Source organism: Conger conger, chromosome 17 (assembly GCF_963514075.1).
Source record: "Conger conger chromosome 17, fConCon1.1, whole genome shotgun sequence".
In the NCBI taxonomy this organism is placed as follows: Eukaryota; Metazoa; Chordata; class Actinopteri; order Anguilliformes; family Congridae; genus Conger; species Conger conger.
In genome coordinates, this window is record NC_083776.1 from 31,643,307 (window position 1) to 31,662,947 (window position 19,641).

The 19,641-nt window shown below is 42.7% G+C and overlaps 1 protein-coding gene across 6 annotated transcripts; it reads right to left on the reverse strand.

Annotated features, from left to right (window-relative positions):
• Nucleotides 1–1,233: 1,233 nt before the first annotated feature.
• On the reverse strand, nucleotides 1,234–18,557 carry LOC133116343 (ETS-related transcription factor Elf-1-like). Of its 6 annotated transcripts, none has more exons than XM_061225788.1 (9): nucleotides 18,421–18,557; nucleotides 11,945–12,295; nucleotides 9,223–9,394; nucleotides 6,468–6,566; nucleotides 4,961–5,077; nucleotides 4,579–4,656; nucleotides 4,073–4,265; nucleotides 3,332–3,847; nucleotides 1,234–2,521 (listed from the first exon to the last, which is right to left on the reverse strand). In XM_061225788.1, the coding sequence occupies exons 2-9, from the start codon at nucleotides 12,014–12,016 to the stop codon at nucleotides 2,023–2,025; spliced, it is 1,746 nt and encodes a 581-aa protein (XP_061081772.1). In that variant the 5' UTR covers nucleotides 12,017–12,295; nucleotides 18,421–18,557; the 3' UTR covers nucleotides 1,234–2,022. The 6 variants fall into 6 exon arrangements, with proteins under 6 accessions (XP_061081772.1, XP_061081773.1, XP_061081774.1 ...); XM_061225789.1 differs by lacking the exon at nucleotides 18,421–18,557 and adding an exon at nucleotides 13,610–13,722; XM_061225790.1 differs by lacking the exon at nucleotides 18,421–18,557 and adding an exon at nucleotides 13,295–13,594.
• Between the last annotated feature and the right edge of the window lie 1,084 nt (nucleotides 18,558–19,641).

Below are 19,641 nucleotides of genomic sequence, written 5' to 3' on the forward strand. Positions count from 1 at the left end.
AGGTTTACTTCCAAAAATATTACTGTTGTACTAGTTTGTCATTTTTAGAAAAAAATATTTTATGAATTCCAAAGGACTCCAACTACGAAATTGCTCCTAAAATAATTGATTACTGAACTAATAATCTGTGTAGGCAAAGAAATGTAACAATTATTTTTATCAAGTTATCCTTTTATTTCATAAATACAAATTCATTTCAGAAATTTCTCATTTATCATTGCTGTAAAAAACTGTATAAAACAAAAGCACAATTTGTAACAAACTATATCCATTAAAAATGTACTGTACAGTATTTACATTGCTTCTACATAGAAAGGGCAAAGTCACATCAAGTGTTTTGCTTCAGCTATATCAAAATAATCCACATATCTCAAAAGCAAAACAGGAAGGAAATAAAAAACATAAGAAATAAACAATGAAAATGAATGATTGAATCAACCATGAGAAAAAAAATAATTTGTGGGCTTGCAATCTGAGCATGAAGGGTTATCAAAAACACATTAAATCAAAATCACGTACAAACACTGACACATGCGGGGCTTATCCTTAAATTCTGCAGACTGTGACATTTCCCAATAATGTTCCCAAATGCACATATCCGAGTTGTATTTGCTCTGTATATCTCTGCATCATAATTGATTAGTGCGAGCTGCCCTGAAACTTCACACTGCCGCACTTAAGATGAACAGCAGTGGAGACTGTGGATCTGTGGTAACTGGTAGTCACACAAGTTCCATCAAAAAGAACACCGGGTTCTTATTGTTCTTCGAAAATAAACCAGCAGTAGCATATTTTAAGAAAGAAAGACTGCCTTGAGGCAACCAAAAATGTGCTCTGAGACAATAATTGAAACCTATTTTTTTCTAAAGCTACTTTTTGGAATTTAAAAGCATTTGGGATGCAACGTTCTGTGGGAGCATCATTGGGAATGTCAACCTAACACCACCAGTGGAAAACAGCATATAGAGGAGAAGTATTGACATCACTACAAAAATGCTATTGTGAGAAGATATCAAATGTTTTTTTAAATAGAAAAATGATGAATTGACACTAAATTAATTTGAATGAATTTCAAATAGCAATGGATTGATGTCATCACATGTGAAATGCAACACTCCCAACAGAAAATAAAAATAAAAAAATGAATGTTGTTGAGTAGCAACATCTAAGGTGCAAGCCATAAAAAATGCATCAAGTTGTGTGGCAGTCATACGACAAGCAAGAGAACAAATATTTTGGTAGAAAAATAGCACATTTTTATTTCATCAGATTGTCAAGCAAACAAAGGGAAAAACAAATGCTGTAATCTCAAGTGTAAGGCAAGAAACTGAAAACTGCTCACAAGATATTGGGTAAAGGGTGAATTTTGCTGTCAGGCAACATACCACAGTACATATTTTCCTTTTCCACCGCTCGAGTGGACTGGAACATATTCCATACAAATTATTATCTAACAGTGCGTTTTTGTGCATCACAAGCATTGTCACAGTACGGTATGTTTGCAATGTTTGGTAATGTGGAGTTATCCTCTGGCATATAAGAAAAAGAACCCTACTTAAAATGAGGCCACCTGTGAAAATGAAATTCAAAAATTTTCCCCAATAGCCTGATGGCACCAGAGATTCACTTGACATGCTACTCCTGACCTGCTGTTCTGTTATTTGACCACTAGGAAATGGCTCCCCCAGTTGCGTGTGTCAATTTAAGAACATATCTTGAACAATGATGAAATTGAGAAGAAAGTGTTTGTGTATGTGATGTGATTCTGAATGACATTTGCCAACATACAGTTATACGGCTGCATTAAGCTGAAAAACTAGCTTAAACATGGCTTTTGGAGAGCCAGAGGATGAGATTATTCAAATGATCCGAGTTTACTGCATGAGTTGAGCCCTCTTCAGCTGGGGGTGGTACAATCTGCCAGCACACAGACTCAGCCGTGTGGCAAGTCTCTAACAGGACCAGAGATGAGCACCCATTGGTTAGATCTGGAGGGCAGTGCTTTTTGGTTGCCAGCGGGGCTCAGGACTCGGGATCCTTGCGGTCGGGGTCGTAGCCCACCCAGGAGTCGTTGAGGACCACCACGCTAAAGTGCTCCAGTTTCATCCCCGGGTGGCTCTCCAGATCCAGTTCCTCCACTTCCTCCGTCACCGCCGGCTTGCTCTCTGGAGCCGTGACCACCGACGCTATGACCGTCCCGGGGGGCTGAGTCACCAGCTGCTGCCCGCCCCCTGGGAGCGTCACCACGGAGGTGGCCCTGGCCACCGAGGGGGAAGGGAGCGTGCTCAGAGGGGATGAGTCCGTACACGCCACCTGCTGGCCGGCCAGCTCACTGCAGGGCACCGTCTCCATCACCAAGGTCACCATTTGGGTGGACGGATCAGTTTGCAGGAAGTACTTGGGCTGGGCTGAAACGTCTTTGCCGTCCACGGCGGTGGTCAGAGGGACGGCCTGGAGCATTATGGGCTGTAGGGATTGGTCGTCGACAAGCGTCTGCGACGAGACTTCCACTGCCGAAACTCTGGAGAGAACAGGAAGTGAGCCAAAGGTCAAGAAAAAAACATCATTGGTCCTGAATTAAGACATGGGTGAAACAATTACATTAAATATGTTAACCCTTTTCATAAAATGGGCAGGACAAATTTGGCAATCTGATTGGTTAATAGCAGTTACAAAATAATGATATACCACTGCTATGACTTCTAATGATTGTTTACATTCTATGTCAATTATCACTCCGCGGAAAAGCGGTCATTCAGGTAAAAATTAAAAATAGTTCCATGCAAGCCAATGCACGTCAATCACCTTACAACAATGTTGCCCAGGATTAGCAAGTGAGTAGGGACACAGAGCAACACACTGCCTCTGCTTTCAAATGGAACAGAAACTATCCCATACGGGTCTTGATTCGCAACTACACATTCTGGTTAAAATAAGCAACTGAATATAAAAAAATCTGCAGTAACGTTTTCAAGTTCTGCCACCATCTAAAGAGTTCAAATATTTCATGTACGTTTTTGAACCCAGCCCTTGTTTCTCAGTGACTCAATACTTTCCCCCCGAGGGCCTGAGACAATAGAACAGTGCTCGTTTCCTCATTTTCCCAGTCTAGAATATGAAACTGAATCTGTGCAGTTTACAAGTTCCTTTACTTGGATTGTGTGTGCGGCTAAAAGAGTTTCAACATATCCACATCACCAACATTCGACCGAGATATGATGGCTGTCTGAAAATTGCCATTCTGTTGTCAAATTTCAGGGAATTGATGCGTTATATCAAAATACCTTTAAAAAAGCTGTACTATTACAGATATTGCGCCCCACTTCTGTACCTGAGTGGCTGGAACATCGCCCCCTGCTGGTCGTCCCCTGCCGCTGCCTCTCTCTGCTGCTCGCTCTGCAGGTTCTCCAGCAGCTGCACGGTTCTGAACACGGACCCGGTCGGCCCCGCCTGCAGCGTCTGGATGTTCTGCAGGGTCCGCAGCATCTCGGCTGAGACGATGGGCAGGTGCTGCTGCTGGATCAGGCCCAGGGGCTTCTCCGCTCTGGTGGTCCTGCCAGAGTCGCCCCCCGGTGGCTGGAGGACTGCGCTGGGCTGGGCCGCCGCAGAGCTGGGCTGTCCTTCAGTCCGCTTGGCCTTCTGCCTCCCCCCTCCCGCCCCACGGTTAGACGCTTTCTGGGCGGGGCGGGGCGGGGAGGGGTTCTCCGACAGCGCTTTCTCCTCAAACGAGCGGTCGCGGTCGCCCGACGGATCGTCCGTGTCCACCAGGTTTTTGGCCATCTCTGTGAACTGGTACACCAGCCTCTGTCCTTCCACTTTGGCCAGGATCCCACGCTGGTAGTAGTATCTGCCATGGCAAAACAAACAAACAAACAAACAAACAGGGTCAACACGACCAATTCCTGCGTGAAACACGACTCACTTAAAACCTGAACATCAACTCCACTGAAACACGAGGGAAAGGCTTACAAATGGAACTGGGCTTCAAATTGGGGATACATCAAAGAAATGTGGGATTAATCTTGATATTTTTAAGATGATGATGACGATGAAGAGGAGGTTAGAGGCTCACCTAAGCGCCCGGCCCATGGTCTCATAGTTCATGTCAGGCTTGTTTTTGTGTTTGCCCCACAGGCGCGACACAGCCTTGGAGTCCACCAGCTTGAAGATGCCCTTCTCCTGGTGGGTCCATTTGATGTACCTCGGACAGGTGGTCTCGTCCTGCAGCATAGCCATCAGGAACTCCCACAGGTACAGCTGGTTTCCTGTTTGCAGGGGACCAGGCAGGAAGTCACAGACACCGCATGTGCTGGACAGATATTCAACTCCAACAGGTACAGCTGATCTGTGTTTCGCAAGGTGTGCGATCGCAGTAGATCATGTTGATCATTAGTATATTGTGATTACCCGTTAATGCTTCTGCATGCCAATCAATGTGTGGAAGTGAGCTGGCTGCAGGATATTTGGATTCTGCTATGTGTTCTGATGTTCATCTAGCCTTATTCATGGAAGTTCATGCAAACATTTTGTTCTGTCCATCTTCATTTATGACCACAGAACTGCACAGTCACACGGTACCTTTTCCCTCCCTAGATCTCCTCTTCACAGTGAAGTCAGGAGCTGGGGACTGAGACCGAGGCCTCTTCCTCACTGCCACTGTCACAGAAGAACACAGACTTGACCACACACAGAACATACTCCAGTCATTACAATTCAGCGCACTGCAACTGTGCTCTCATGTGTATGACCTTCCTATAACAGATATGATTTTACAGAGCAGTAGAACAATAAAGTAGAGTAATAAAATTCAAATTTTTCAGGCATTTTCTTTCAGAGTAAGATACGTTTTTAGGTGACTGTTTAACAATATAGGTGTTCAGCTGAAACCAAGTTGGTAACAAAGAGCCAGTGTTTACTCCGCGTCTCCCCTGCCTTTATGCCACCTCTCCGGGCACACTACCTTTCTTATTGGGTATGTGGGTCACTCCCTCAGGCCTAGGACCACTCTGGATACGGGCGTGGAGAAATTCATTTGCAGAGTGGGCCATGGAGCTCACTGGGCGCTCGAACACATCAGCTGTGGGTAAACAAACCGAGCGTGTGGGTGGGTGATGGGGGCAAAGGAACAGGAATGAGTGTGAGAAAGCAGGTAGACTTCCTGAAACTTCCATTCAAATCCTGAATGGAAAAATAAACTATGAACCAGAACATTATTTTTCTTCTGATTGCTAACACCCAAGCAGCAAAATTCATGAAGGTATACCAGTCACCATGAAAACAGCACTAATATTAATTTGCCTACTGCCATACTTTTTTGCTGAGAAGGTAAAATTAGGAAGACCACAGAACAACAGTTCTAGCTAATGCTATCTGGAGACTGGGTACTCTACCACCAGTCCAGATGGATTCTCGGCCCTTGGACCTCAAGACAATTCCAATTTATTGCACTGTTGGACATCAAGTTAACAATTACAATGCTCTTTGTTTTTCTATTTTGTTTAATCATCCACCAGCTTATTTTAATATGTACCAAGCAGTAGCACATGATGAAATAGCTGATTGAGGCAGGTGGTTGAAGCTAGAGAGTATGTGCTCATTTAAGCCTGATTTATACTTCTACGTCAAGTCTACGCAGAGAAGTAGTGTAGACTCGTAACTCTAACTCTCAAAAACCACAATCAGCTTTGAAATGTGTGCTTGTATAGTACTGTGCAGAAGTCTTAGGCACTCTAGACTTTATTATATATATATGTTTATTTTTTTTGTGTGTGTTAGTATAAAAGAACACATTTCCAAATATTCATTTTCCAAAAGATTTAATTTTACAGAGACATTTTTGTATTTAATTTTAAAAAGTAACATATTACTGTAAGCAAAATACTTTTGACATAAAAACTTGATCAAGGCTGTCTGAGATCAGAAGCAAGGAGCCAACCAAAGTCTGCAGAAGAACTGTGGCAAGTTTTCCAACATGCTTGGAACAAACTCCCTGCTGATTGTCTTATAGAACTGCAGGACAGGTTTTGAAAATTCACAACAGAATGCTGATGAAATAACAGCCTAGAAGCGAAAGGGAGAAGAGAACTCATGGCCTGTGAGATCAAATATAGGAAGTTGAAACTAAACTTTAAACTGCTGCTCCCAGCTCTGGGTTTTCAACAAAGGCTTTTGGACAAGAAACAAAAAGAGTATCTTCTGATTGGTGATGGAAATCCACAGATTTTGTCAATTCCACTGGCTGGTATTGCACTTTAATGCTTTGGATGTTACTGTATTTACCTCCATTGTGATTGCAATGGTTTTACAGAAGAATAATTGTTATTATTTATCATATTATTTGACAACAATAATAACGCCACCACGAGAGTCGAAAGCGTCAGCCAAACGAATGGATGTAATGTAATGACACAAGACAATGGCAATGCAATAAATATTCACAATATGAAAATGATTTGCAAACAACTCACGAATGCGCCTTTCGTCAGAGTCGCCCGGCGAATCCATGTGCAAAAGCGCCTCTGCAACTTCTATGGTGTCCTCATTCTCATCCTTATAGGAAGCCTCCACTATAACGAACAAGTGTTATTAAAAGGTCTAATTGTGTTTCGAATAAAACATAGGCTACTATGCTATCAGTAATACAAAGGAAAGCGTTGCATGGTTCATCTCGTGCAGTGAAATTATCCGGTTTGTTGCATGTTAATGTCGGCATCCAGTAGCACTGCGGTAATACTGCACTTTGGGGGGGCCAATTTATGAACACTTAGGTAGGGAGGGCAAAGTGGAGCTTTAGAATGTAGACCGCTGTGTGCTCGCCAATACATTTCTAATGTTTGTCCACTTTTCGACTTTACAGTAGTGGTGATAAAACTTACAAGAACTAGGTGCTAGTGTGTTCTACGACTTTACTGGTCCCTGTATGAGGTTAGTATGGTGTAGCTAGCATAAACGAGTTGCACAAACCCATACAATTTGCCTGACATATCTATTATCAAAATCCATTTAAACTATTCACCAATCAGCTGGGACTTTCAAGTTTTAAGGCGGGATATGAGAAGTGTCCAGCGAAAATATTGACCTGGCTGCAGTCAGAATTCTGAGAGTTCGAACTGCCATGTATGCGTGGCGTGAAGTCAACCAGGAAAATTAACAGTAGGGAGGACAACAGAATTTTTTTTTTCCGAAATCAACATTAATATTATGATTAAAATATCAGTTTAACCTTAAATTCTTAGGCAAAATTCAGGTGCACTTCAACCATCGGCTAACAAGAACTGACATCAGCAGAAATTGAATTTTTTTGTTGTTGCAAAAACCCAATGCGCACTCGCCAAATAGCCATTTTTCTAACATAATAATTAACGTTTGCGGACGCTGAACTTAAACACACATTAGTAGCCTACACATTTGGTATAGGTATTTTGCTAAAACTTTCATGCAACTTTGTAATTCATAAAACTTTAGGCTAACGATAACTTTTATCAGGTCAAATTAGGGGATTGCCTAGTTCGATAGCTTGCTAGCTACGTTCTTTCCACTGTGGCTAACGCCAATAATGTTGTTTTGAGTTTGCAAATGCTAGCTTAATTATAAGTTACAAGAACAAGATAAACCGTGAGTAGTAGGCTAGTTAGTTACCTGCTTTAATTAGTAGATCCATTCCAATTCCTTGATTTACCGCTGTTGCAAGTTCCTACAACACTTTAGTCAGGTCATTAACTATTGCTTGATATAAACGAAAGACACTTCCGAAAGATAAAGCTTTCACATTCTGGCATAGTGTAAGATAACATGGTTCGCTTATAAAGTATTTTGCTAGCCGACTCATGCACAAGCTGTGTAACTGTTACTTACAGAATTGCACTGAAGTAAATCTAGCATGCTGTCAAGCTAATTATTTCAGTTCAGGTAAGGTTTAGGTTGAAAGCTTCCGGTACAGTTAAAAGTGGTTGGTGTTTTTCATTTCCTGTATAACCTATTCCCAAAAGGTTGGTCGAAGTACTGAAGCTAAAGAGGCGGAGTCAGGAAAACCGAAACAATACCCCAGCTATTTACAACTCAAAGTGCACAGCAGTAAGGGAAATTGAGGAGGTTGTGTCCAGGGGTGTGGTTAAATTGTGCTCACGTTATGGGGCATTTGATTGGACGCACATTGGACGTGAGGAAAACTATTTCCAATTGACCGCAGCAGACGTGACTTGTAGAGATCCGCTTCTACAGTAGAGAATATCTTCGAATAAAATGCATTCAATTACACAAATACTGTATTAATCTGAGCGGTGGCTAGCTGGCTAGTTTATCTAATAGTTATTATTTTCATTCAAATTAAACTGGTGGCAGATTGTAGGTAACAATATTAGCTAAACACTTGCAGAAATATGTCAGGTATTGTGCAAATAGATTCATATAACGTCATTCACACGTATAAGACCATGGCACAAAGGACTTCTCTTTACATATGTATCTTCATTTTATTAAAGTCGGTATTTCTGTGTGGTCTGTTAAGGCTTTGTTAAGAGGATTTTTGGGGAGGGGACAGTTATCTTCAGATCCAGGTTAGTATTTAGGATTTTAACAAGACCAAAAGTTTATCTAATTATTACAAACACATACACTGATATTTATGGTAAAGAGGATGGTCATTCTGAGATCATGAAATATGTTAGTTCAGGATTTCAAAAATGTTAAATGAGAGATGAGAAGTGATATGACAGAAAAATAACCTATGGAACCTTCCTGTCTCAGCATGCTCTGAATTAAGTTTCAGGTTTGTGTTCTCTGAGCCTATGCCTGTGAGGTGTAGATTACAGTTTATTAGATACTACTGATATTACTGCCAATAGTGGTGACAAACTGAACTTTCCACTTCAGAGAAATGTACAGATAATTTATCTGACGGTGGAAAGTAAAGTAGAATATGCACCATGTGAACATATGGAATGTTTTTATGGAGGGGGTTTCCATGTCCACTTTTCAATGTTCTACTATTGTATATCCAACTACCGTATGTTGTTGGTTTGCAGACTGAATTGTATTTCATTATTCTTGGTTATATATGGCCATAATAGACTGAGATTGATGATGGCTAGTACAGAAAATAGGAAATAAAAATGGCAAATTAAAACTTAACAGACAGACCTGATGAATCAAGACATCTGCACATCTTGAATCCAGAGTAAAATGCCAAGGCGGCAGACATTGTATCCTTTGAGGTGGAGTTACCTGTGATGCTGACATCCTCCTCAGCCAACCCCAGCTCCCTCGCCATCTCCATGGTGACAGGGTGGAGACCGTCTGACGCTGTCTGCTCACATGAAAGACCGGAATATTCTAGAACATGGGCACCCGGCACCTGCTCCACAATCACGGCTGGGAACGCCAGGGAGTCATCCAGCTACAAGAGGGTCACGGATATTGTGTCATTTATTTATTCATTTGTGAATAGAACAGATTGAAGTGGGTGTGATGTGGACTGAAGTGGTTTCATTTCTGACCTTTGAGGTGACTGCTCTTGCCTTGATATAACAGAAAGTGGTCCCGCTTTGAGTACAACTCAAAGTACAACCATTTTAGCCCCCCCCCCACTCTTCTTAAATATTATACGCTGCAACGCCATGCCATAGATGTAAGCTTGTCATTTTATTGACGTTTATGTCATTTTATTCGTGTGCTAAATCAGTCGAGTTTAGATTCACTTCATATTTTCAGTCAAACTCTGTCCCTCCCTGGAAGCACAACAAACTGACCTCCCATCAGTACTCAAGCCGAAAGAGCACACATGACCTCAAGCAATGACTATAAGAACACTGATCTCAGGTCAGCACTGTTGGTCTAGGAAGATATATGGGAAGTGTTGTAGAATTCAGCCTTGAGGCAAGGTAACCTTAGAATAGTCCTTACACTTGAGACAATGGGAAAGTTATAAAATGAGCGAACTGACAGTGGCAGTTTTGGCAGACAGAAAGTGGAAGAACAGGCTTCATGCTTCCTCTCGCTGTCTCTTTGTCAGCTTGTGTACAGCCCAATATCTTCACTGTCTCTTCACTTTCATTCATTGTGCTGGTTCAGCGCAAGACTTATGTGGAGTGTAGATGGGTTGCCAAGGAATGTTTGTATGTACATGCATGTGGTCCATAGATACAATGCCGCAAGTTCAGATATTCACTGCAGAAACACTGGCATATACAGTGTGTACCGAACACTTTCCAGACACTTCAACACATGACATTTAGATATTCATACTTTGTTCTTATACCTACACCACTGATGCACTCAAAGACACATGGATGTTTTGCACTCACAATCACGACTGATACTGTTTACAATTTATATATACAGTACAGTATCTAAATTTAATTTCGTCATTTTTCAGTTTTAACTTGCAGAGAAACAACTGATTGTGTGTGTGTGTGTGTGTGTGGCTGTGTGTGCGTATGTGAACACAAGCACATATCCGATGGAAGACAAGTCTGGAAGATAAGGTGACTTCAGGACCCTGTGCTCAGGCTGGTCTCACTTTGTTTCCAGTGATTACGAAATGGAAGGTTAACAATCACATGACTGAGAGTGCAGGCGGGGGGTTTTTCAGGTCAGTTTGAGGTTTGCATATCGATGGAAATTCACTTTTCTTCCACATGAGAAGTCAAGAACTCAAGAAGCCTTAAGCTTGTTAACAATATCCCTAATGCTGCCAATATTTGTCATTGTCATTTTAACAACAACAAAAAAAAATCCATATTGTTACAAATGCCTGTTCTTCCCCAAAATAAACACTTTACAAAAATGAATTGCTGCTGTCATTAAATATACAGTGCAGTACAGTCTAACACAGGCACATGTTGGCTTCCCGTAGTGAATGCTATATATGTGTCAACCTAAACTAAAACTATTCCGGCACAATAAAAGCCTTATATTTCCTTCAGAGATACTTGGATGAACTTAAGATATTATCATGCTATGAAGCAATCCAGAGGCGACATTAAAGCTGCTGTATTGACTATGTATGTGAAAGTACTTCACCCTTAAAGTGACCTTTAGAGAACATGTGTAGTGACGCCGCTCCACTTTCAAATCTAACTTCGCTTTGGATCTGGTGTGTGTTGCAGAAATGTACAAAAGAAAACACAGCCAATGACAGCTGCAGTTTGTATGCGCAAACTTAACTTTTGGCTCGTCCTAATGCCAGTTCAAGAGGCTTAGTTTACGTTTGGACGGACGGAGAACTTTTAGAGGCTTCCCCTCCTGCCAAGTGCTGGTGTGCAGTAGCACAAAGCTCTACAGAATAAGACTTACAGCTGGAGCTGGGTACTGTGTGTGTCCATGTTGTCATTCTCAGGACAGAGATGATTGGATACCCTGACGATGTCCTCCCTCTGGAGAGCGAGCATGAAAACAGACAGACTGCAATAACAAGCCACGCCTCTGGCTGGTATGGGGAATGACACTGGAAAACCCAGGATATCCCCCCTGGGCTTGTCTCTATGGCACTGGGCCGACTGTGAATGCCAGTAACCGCGTGTGCACGCACTGCTGCTACTGCGCTCTTCGTTATCAGCGCGGGTTAACAAAAGAACACAAGAACCCAGAATAGCATGAACAGGCCATTCAGTCCATCTAAGCTCGCCATTAACCAACAAACTCGAAAGTGTTCAACACTGCACTTTGACTCGAACATCCCTAGCATCTCTGCCTTCACTGCATGGCTTGTGAAGCTGCTCCACGCATTACAAACTGTCACAAATAAGTTGTGATATCGGCACAGAATTTATCTTTGATCAATTTCCACATATGCCGTTTCACTGTTGTCTTAAAAAAAATCCAACAGCTCCAACAAACTTAATTTCCCAGGCTTTTTGTGTTTCGGTGAAGTGCTTTTCAGGAGTGATAGCTGTCAGAACCCACTGGCTGTGGAATGGTGGTGTTTGTGTGCGGGTCAGTCACCTACCTGCTGCTCGCTGTCCATGCACGTACTGGCGAACTCGAAGAGGATCTCCCCCTGGCCCACTGCAGCCGCCATGCTGATGCTGCCTCTCAGGGGTTAGTGTTTCATGTCAGGATGCTTCTCCGGATTTCTGTCTCACTCTTGTGTTTTCAGTTTCTGTTCAGCCACCCAGAGAGCTCAGTTTCCGAACATTCGGCGTTCCCCGGTCTCTCAGAAAAGCACAGGCAAAAAACCCCCAGAAAAACGAAATCCTTCAGGTCAGCGAGTTGGTACTGTTGTGTGCCATCTTCGACAGACTGAGCCAGAAACGGGTGCTGATATGGAGAAGAGGAAGGAGGAAGAGCTAATCCGGACCTGAAAATGTAAAAAAGGGAAGAAAAACTAAAACATTGTTTCTCTTTCTGTTTCCCTCGCTCTCCCGCTGTTTCTCTCTCCCTCTGTTTCTCTCCCTCTCTGTTTCTCTCTCTCTCTCACACACACACACACACACACTACTATCCTGTAAACAACAGCGGCATTCTGCCAGCAGAAACCCTCCCCAAGAGCAGAGCAACAGGCTGCCGCCTAACTGAGATCACATGAGACCTGGAGCTGAGGGTGATGTTCCACACGGCCTCTGTGCGAGCGAGCCCAGCCTGTTTCACGACGGGCCTGATTGGGAAGAGGACTCTCCCCCTCTCTCCCTACGCTTCTGCGGGTGTGCGAGCTGCTCCGGAGGTCTGAGGGGATCTGTGGCTGCCCTGTCCCCCTCCTTATCTCCAGCCTGCAGCTGAGCGCTCGGGAGGAAGGAAGCAGGCCGACCGCGTCACGACAAACAGGGGCGCGCAGAGCGCAGCTGCGGCTCCGGACTGCAGCAGCGCCTCACAGCCCGACCAAACGGCTGCTTTCGCAACGGAAACGGCCTCGAAAACTGCCTTCTTACTCTCTACATGCCAAGACGCCGTCTCATTGGCTGGACGAGGTCGGACTGTTTGAATTCTTTCTGTTGTCGGTGTTCAAAAAACCGAAGAGAGCCAGGAAAAATATTTTTGTAAAGACTTGTAAGAGAGAATGGAAACGGGAATTAACCAAACCAAATTACATTTTATGATTACGAAACATTTCTGGGATAGTTGTAGAAGTCCATATTAAAACCTTTTTTCCTGTTATATACTACAAAACAACTTAACAATAAAATGTAGTTCTTAAAGCTTGCTTCGATGTCCCTTATAACTGCCCCTGCTCAGTAACTACTCAAACAACCAGAGAATCAAAGAGTTTACAGCACATTACATTCACTCCCTCTTCTCGAAAACACATCTGTGTCTACGCAATTTCATCACGACATTTCAATCCGTGCTTTTAAGTGCATACCTAAAACACACGAGCAAGAGTATCCTAGTTAATTTCAATTACAAAGGTTTCATTTTCAGTTCAAGTGATGTTGTTCCTTGATTAAATCCAGCCAGTTGAAAGCAGGTTCAGGATGATGTAAAATTCCCTGTCAATAATGCTGTCGTGACATTCGACCGCAGGCCTGAACCACTTCCACGCACTTCCTCAAAGCAGGCTGAACCGCGTGAAGGAGGCAGTCTGTTCACTGACTCTGGCTTGTGTAAACAGATGAGATTATCTCCGGTGTTTGCCCTTTGGAATAGCACTGTTTGCGGTGGGGAGCAGCCCTTGTACCTGGCTCCTTCTTCGGTCGATCGCTCATTTAGCGCCCGTTCTTACTCTCCCAGCAGGCAGCATTTGGGCAGTTGAGGAACAGCTGCTTTGGTTAGAACTAGAAAATCCTGTTGTACATACTGCCTTTACATCCCTCCCCTTTTCCCCGGCCCCTCTCTCTCTTACCTCACCATTTCTGCCCCGGTGTCCAATTACACAGCATTCGCATGGCAACCACAGGTTGCCAACCAACCTGACAGTCAACAGCATACCTGAGACTCCTCTGCACACCTTTCGCCTACATCACACCCCACCCCACCCCTGACATCTCATTTCTCTCCTCATTGGCTGTAAACAAGCCAGAACATGTTGCTTCGTTTTACTTCCATGCATGCAGCCTACACTCTCAGTTGACTGGAGTAAATTCCCCACGTGTTGCATCTCAGCCAATAAAGAACAAGTGCTGCATTATGCACAAGGAGAAAAGCAACCTTTTTTTTCCTGGTGACAATCGCGGTGAGGGTGGCTCTGCGAGGCAGTGCATGCTGGGAAGGCAAACAGATACGTATCTGACGGGGTTTAAAACATGAATTTACATTGCCACATTCGTCAAACACCTGGATTCCGTTCATGATTTGCTGATCCTAGATCACTTTGTCAGGGCTCTCCCCAAACAGCAGTGGTCTACATGAGCTCACTGCAACAGTTACATGAGCTCACTGCAACAGTTACATGAGCTCACTGCAACAGTCTACATGAGCTCACTGCAATGGTCTATATGAGCTCACTGCATTGGCCTATATGAGCTCACTGTCACAGTCTATATGAGCTCACTGCAACAGTCTATATGAGCTCACTGCATTGGCCTATATGAGCTCACTGCAACAGTCTATATGAGCTCACTGCATTGGTCTATATGAGCTCACTGTATTGGCCTATATGAGCTCACTGTCACAGTCTATATGAGCTCACTGTTGATTTTGGTGCAGTTGATCCCCACTGTTGGTCCCCACTGTGGATCCTCCCTGTCTGTGATGTTGTGTGAATTCTCTCCTCCTGCAGAACACTCTTCACAGCTGTTTACATCAGATTCTGTCTGTCCCTGTACATCCACATCCCAGATCCAAACAATATTATTGACATGTATGTGATTCAATCTAATTTTACTTCTACATCGTTTTTAAGCAGGCTATTTAGAATTGAATCGTGTGGAATTTTAGTTTTTTTTCCATTAACGGAGAAGAGAGAAGAGAGTAAACAATGGTCCTTCCAGCTTAGACAGACAGACAGACAGACAGATATATTATGTATCCCACAGGAAATTACAGATTGTACCCAGAAAGCCAAGGTTTTTACTCAAGGGTTTCTGCTTTTTCATAAATCAGCACACATACACACACATGAGGGGGCGACATGGCTCAGGCAGTAAGAGCAGTCGTCTGGCAGTCGGAGGGTTGCCGGTTCGATCCCCCGCCCGGGCTGTGTCGAAGTGTCCCTGAGCAAGACACCTAACCCCTAAATGCTCCTGACGAGCTGGTTGGTGCCTTGCATGGCAGCCAATTGCCGTTGGTGTGTGAGTGTGTGTATGAATGGGTGAATAAGAAGCATCAATTGTACAGCGCTTTGGATAAAGGTACTATATAAATGCCAGCCATTCACACACACACACTTCAAGCTTCTGCATTTTCCTGCCTCGTATCTGTGTTGCAACAGAAAGCGGAAGGCACACATGAAAATGGTTTTAACCATGTTAGCATTCTGAAAAGCAACATTAGCACACCAGTGACACATATCAACAACACGATCCACAACTCCGATCATTCTGTCAAAATATATCATATGTCATGCTAAGTAATGGACAGTTGGAACACACGTGGTCCCAAGGCAGGCCCAATGGTCTGATGTCTATGTGTTCTGAAATGTTTAATTATTTTTGCGCAGTAATATTTCTGCTGCAAATGACTATTTTCTTCAAATAGGGATGAAAATAAATTAATTAATTCCATTTGATCAGATTTGAGTTAGGTGGAGTTAGGACTCAGTAACCTGAAATGTTATTCTGTGAGATTTAGTCTGGCTACCAGCAAGTGTTTCTAGCCAATATCAACCCAAACACAGTTCAGTGTGACTGAGAGTCAGGCTAGGCTAATCATTTATTTATTAAAACTGCCCGTCGTGAATAGCATCCCGAAAATAGGGCAAACGGGTTTCCTAAACAGGAAAGGCTCTTTAAATGTTTCAACATTTATCTGACTTCCTGTAGTAATCTACAGGCTGTTTCTGTCAATATTATGGAGCCCAAGAATTCTTGAAATCATTTTTGTCAGGGCGTGGAGCTTTGCCCTGACAAGAAAAGTAAGTTGTTTTTAATCAGAGAGGAAGCAGAGCCAAATTCATGGGGAGTGATCTATCAGGCTGCATCTCTGTGGTGAATTTTTCAACAACAAAAAAAGGTTCACAGTAGCACCATTCCTTAGTGGTACTGTCTGAACAAGGTTCGTCTTCTTCCTCCGTTTATATTAATGAACACACGTTTTTTTGTTTATCATGCCATATTGTTATCATAACTTCCGATATAAAATATTGGCTGTTTATTATTCCTGCAGATTTATTCAGTCATATCAGATGGACCAAGAACTGGATATCAAAACTGAATTTTATTTCACTACAATAAGCCAACATATAATCATTGTTAAAATCATTAGATATTTGTTGGTATTAGTTGTGAAGTTGCTTAACTAGTTACCAGGACACAATAACATTGTGAATGTTTAATAGTGTGAGGTAGCCGCACGGTAGCCCGCACGGTAGATGCACTGAATTATTGCCATAGTGTCATGAGAGAAAGCTTGCTTTGGAGTGGGCTGTAAGGAAGTGAAAGATAACTTCCTCTTCCCCTCCCCCCTCATTAGCGCAGTATTCAGTGACATAAACAGAAACACTGCTGGTGTCTGCATATCTGCAACCTATAGATTACTACTTTATTCGGTTGACCTGTACACCAGATTCGTTAATGCAAATATTTAATCAGCCAATCATGTGGCAGCAACTAAATGCTTAAAAGCATGCAGACCTGGTCAAGAAGTTCAGCTGCTTTTCAGAACAAATGTCAAAACGAGAAGAAATGCGATCTAAGTGACTTTGACCGTGGAATGATTATTTTTTTGCCAGACAGGGTGGTTTGAGTATCTCAGAAACTGCGGATCTACTGGGATTTTCACGCACCACAGTCTCTAGAGTTTGCAGAGAATGGTGTGAAGAACAAAAAATATCCAGTGAGCAGCAGTTCTATGGGCAGAAATGCCTTGTTAATGAGAGAGGTCAGAGGAGAAGGGCCAGACTGGTCGAAGCTGACAGGAAGGTGACAGAAACACAAATAGCATCTCTGCACACACAACGCAGCAAAGCTCTAAGTGGATAGGCTACAGCAGCAGAAGACTTAACTAGTCTAAAAAATAGTTATCTTCCAGGCTGCCTGTTAAACAGCACTTCAGGTACACAGCAGAACATAGTATGGATTTCGAGCTACATTAGCTCAGGAGGTAGAGCAAGACACCAAGCCCCCAATTGTTACCGACAAGCTGGCCTGTGCCTTGCATGGCAGCCTGTGTGTGTGAATGAGTAAATAATTGGCATAAATTGTGAATCGCTATATAAATACAGTATATTTACATCCAACACTGCCTTACCTTTCATCCAAAAGTGCCCATCATAAACCAACACAACGGACAAACCACATGAAAATTTCAGTAAAGTGTGACTTTGGGCCACTTACTGTTAGTGAGAATTTTGTATAAAATAGTCAAAAGTGTTCAGTCACACTGCCCTCAAAGTACTGCATGTCAGTACATTTTACAACCAGGGAGCATCACCAATACCCAGCCTGAATTCAGCGGGAATGTGTATACATGTGTGCATTTGGACTTTGAGTGCCTGCTGTGTGTTTATCTGTCTTGTTAATTTGCATACAGTGCATGTATTTCTGGGATAACGGCTTGTTTCTATTGGTCGGTTGGCCTGAAAAAAAAGTCATTCATGTAAATGTTGAAGAAGTGCGCACAGTCCAGCTCTCCAAGCATTTCACCTCCATAAGATACAGCGACAATTCACTGTCTACGTGCTGCTGATGCTTCAATATCCCACTGAATTACTCTGAATTACACCGCGCATAACATTCACATTTTGCAGATGCTCTCGCTGAAATATCAGTTATGATCAACATTTGCATTTATCATATTTTGCCGTCTGAAATTATAAATGCTCTACTAATCTAGTTTACTATGCATATTGTTTACGTATAACGGTGGTGAGTCAGTCACTTCAAACAATTACACATCTGTGATAGCAATGTAGGCTACTCATTATAACTAATAATAAATAGGTTGAATCAAGAATAGTAATCACAATCTTCACTGTCAGAGTAAAGGCACGGTCTCCTTCGGCACAGCAAACGGTACAAATCCAACAAACAGTATGTTATAAGCACTGCACTCACTCTTCCATACACTGTATGGCCCTCATCACTACATGATCGGCAGGGCAGTACTTTGACCTCTGAGGCCAGGAGTTACCTCTTCACACAGACTCTGCTCACATCTGTACCAGAGAGAGAAGCACCGCCCCAACACAAGGTGCAAGAAGCGCCAGCCTTTCAACGTTTACACAGCGAATGCCTCGTCTGCAAATTCAAAACCAGCCATTTTCAAACTACTGTACATACGGCTCAAACTACTTTCACTTTCACCCGACTGCGACTGGGTAGGTTCTGATATTTTTAAGAAATATCGAAGACATATTTCTTCGGCTTGTGTTGATACTGAGCGGAAACATACCTTCAGCTCGTCTGCGTTTGGCGGCGGTGTGGAAGTGTCAGTTACGAGGGGTAAAATGGCCTCGGCTCTTTGGGGAAGTCTTTATAAGTCACGGGCGCATTCTGTAAAGCCACACCCATATCTGCCGTGCATGTGTGTACATCAGCCTGTGAGAGCTCAGTGCAGCACACCTGGGAGCTGGCCTTTCAATGAGGGACAAAGGTACGGCTTTTATCTCCACAAACACACACGTACTGCAGTGTGCGTCACAGAGCTGCCCACACCTGACTGATACACACGTTTATCCTAAAATGAAAACTGTCTGTCCATTACCAGAAATCTTTTTTCAGCTCCTGCTTACTTTTTGTCTGATAAACATGGACTGTCAGGGCATTATTTTTTAATTGTTAATGTTAATTTTCTATTCCAAAACAAAAACACAGGCAAAGAAAACTACATTTAATTCAGACTGTTTAGTTTGTAGTTATTGTGGAGTCGCTGCAGACTGGTTAACAATTCAGTGGTTGGGGGGCAAAACAGCTGAATTAATGTGATTGTTGTCCACAAAAAATAAAGGAACCTTAGCTTATAAAGTTGCCCACCACCATTACGAAATGCATTTTTTGTATTAAACAAGAATCCAGTGCAGCAAATTCTAATCCTTAGCACAACCTTGTGGCTAAGTCTCAGAATTGCACTACTTCTGAAGAATCCTGAGAAATGACTTTCGCCAGGCATGCCACTTGTTTTTTCCAGCTGTAGTTCAGCTCTGAAAATGTCAGAAGTGATGAGCTTTCAGCTGCATACAGAAGAGCATCAAAGCACCATCCCGTGTTCATGGGGTTCCCGTACGGGGTAAAACATGCATGATGATATGATACTCATTCAGCAAAATATAAATACATTTACAACTTAAACACGAAGCATATTTTTACACCAAATGGACAGTAATACACACTGAGCTTGAGGTTATCTTTTTCCAGTGACATCTGAGTATTTTTTGATATGTGCTAAATCCAGTATGTGTCAACAAAGGATGCTAACGATTAGAGATTTGAGAATGGCGAGTGGGAATCCAATGTTCTGTAGTCCAGTCAACTTTCCTCTGCTTTAAGGAGAAAATATGATCTCTGGTAGCAATTTACAGATTACATTTTACATACAATACATTACAATACATTTTCCATATGTTCCAAATTCCACACATATACATATACTTTACATAAAAAGTGTTTTACTGGT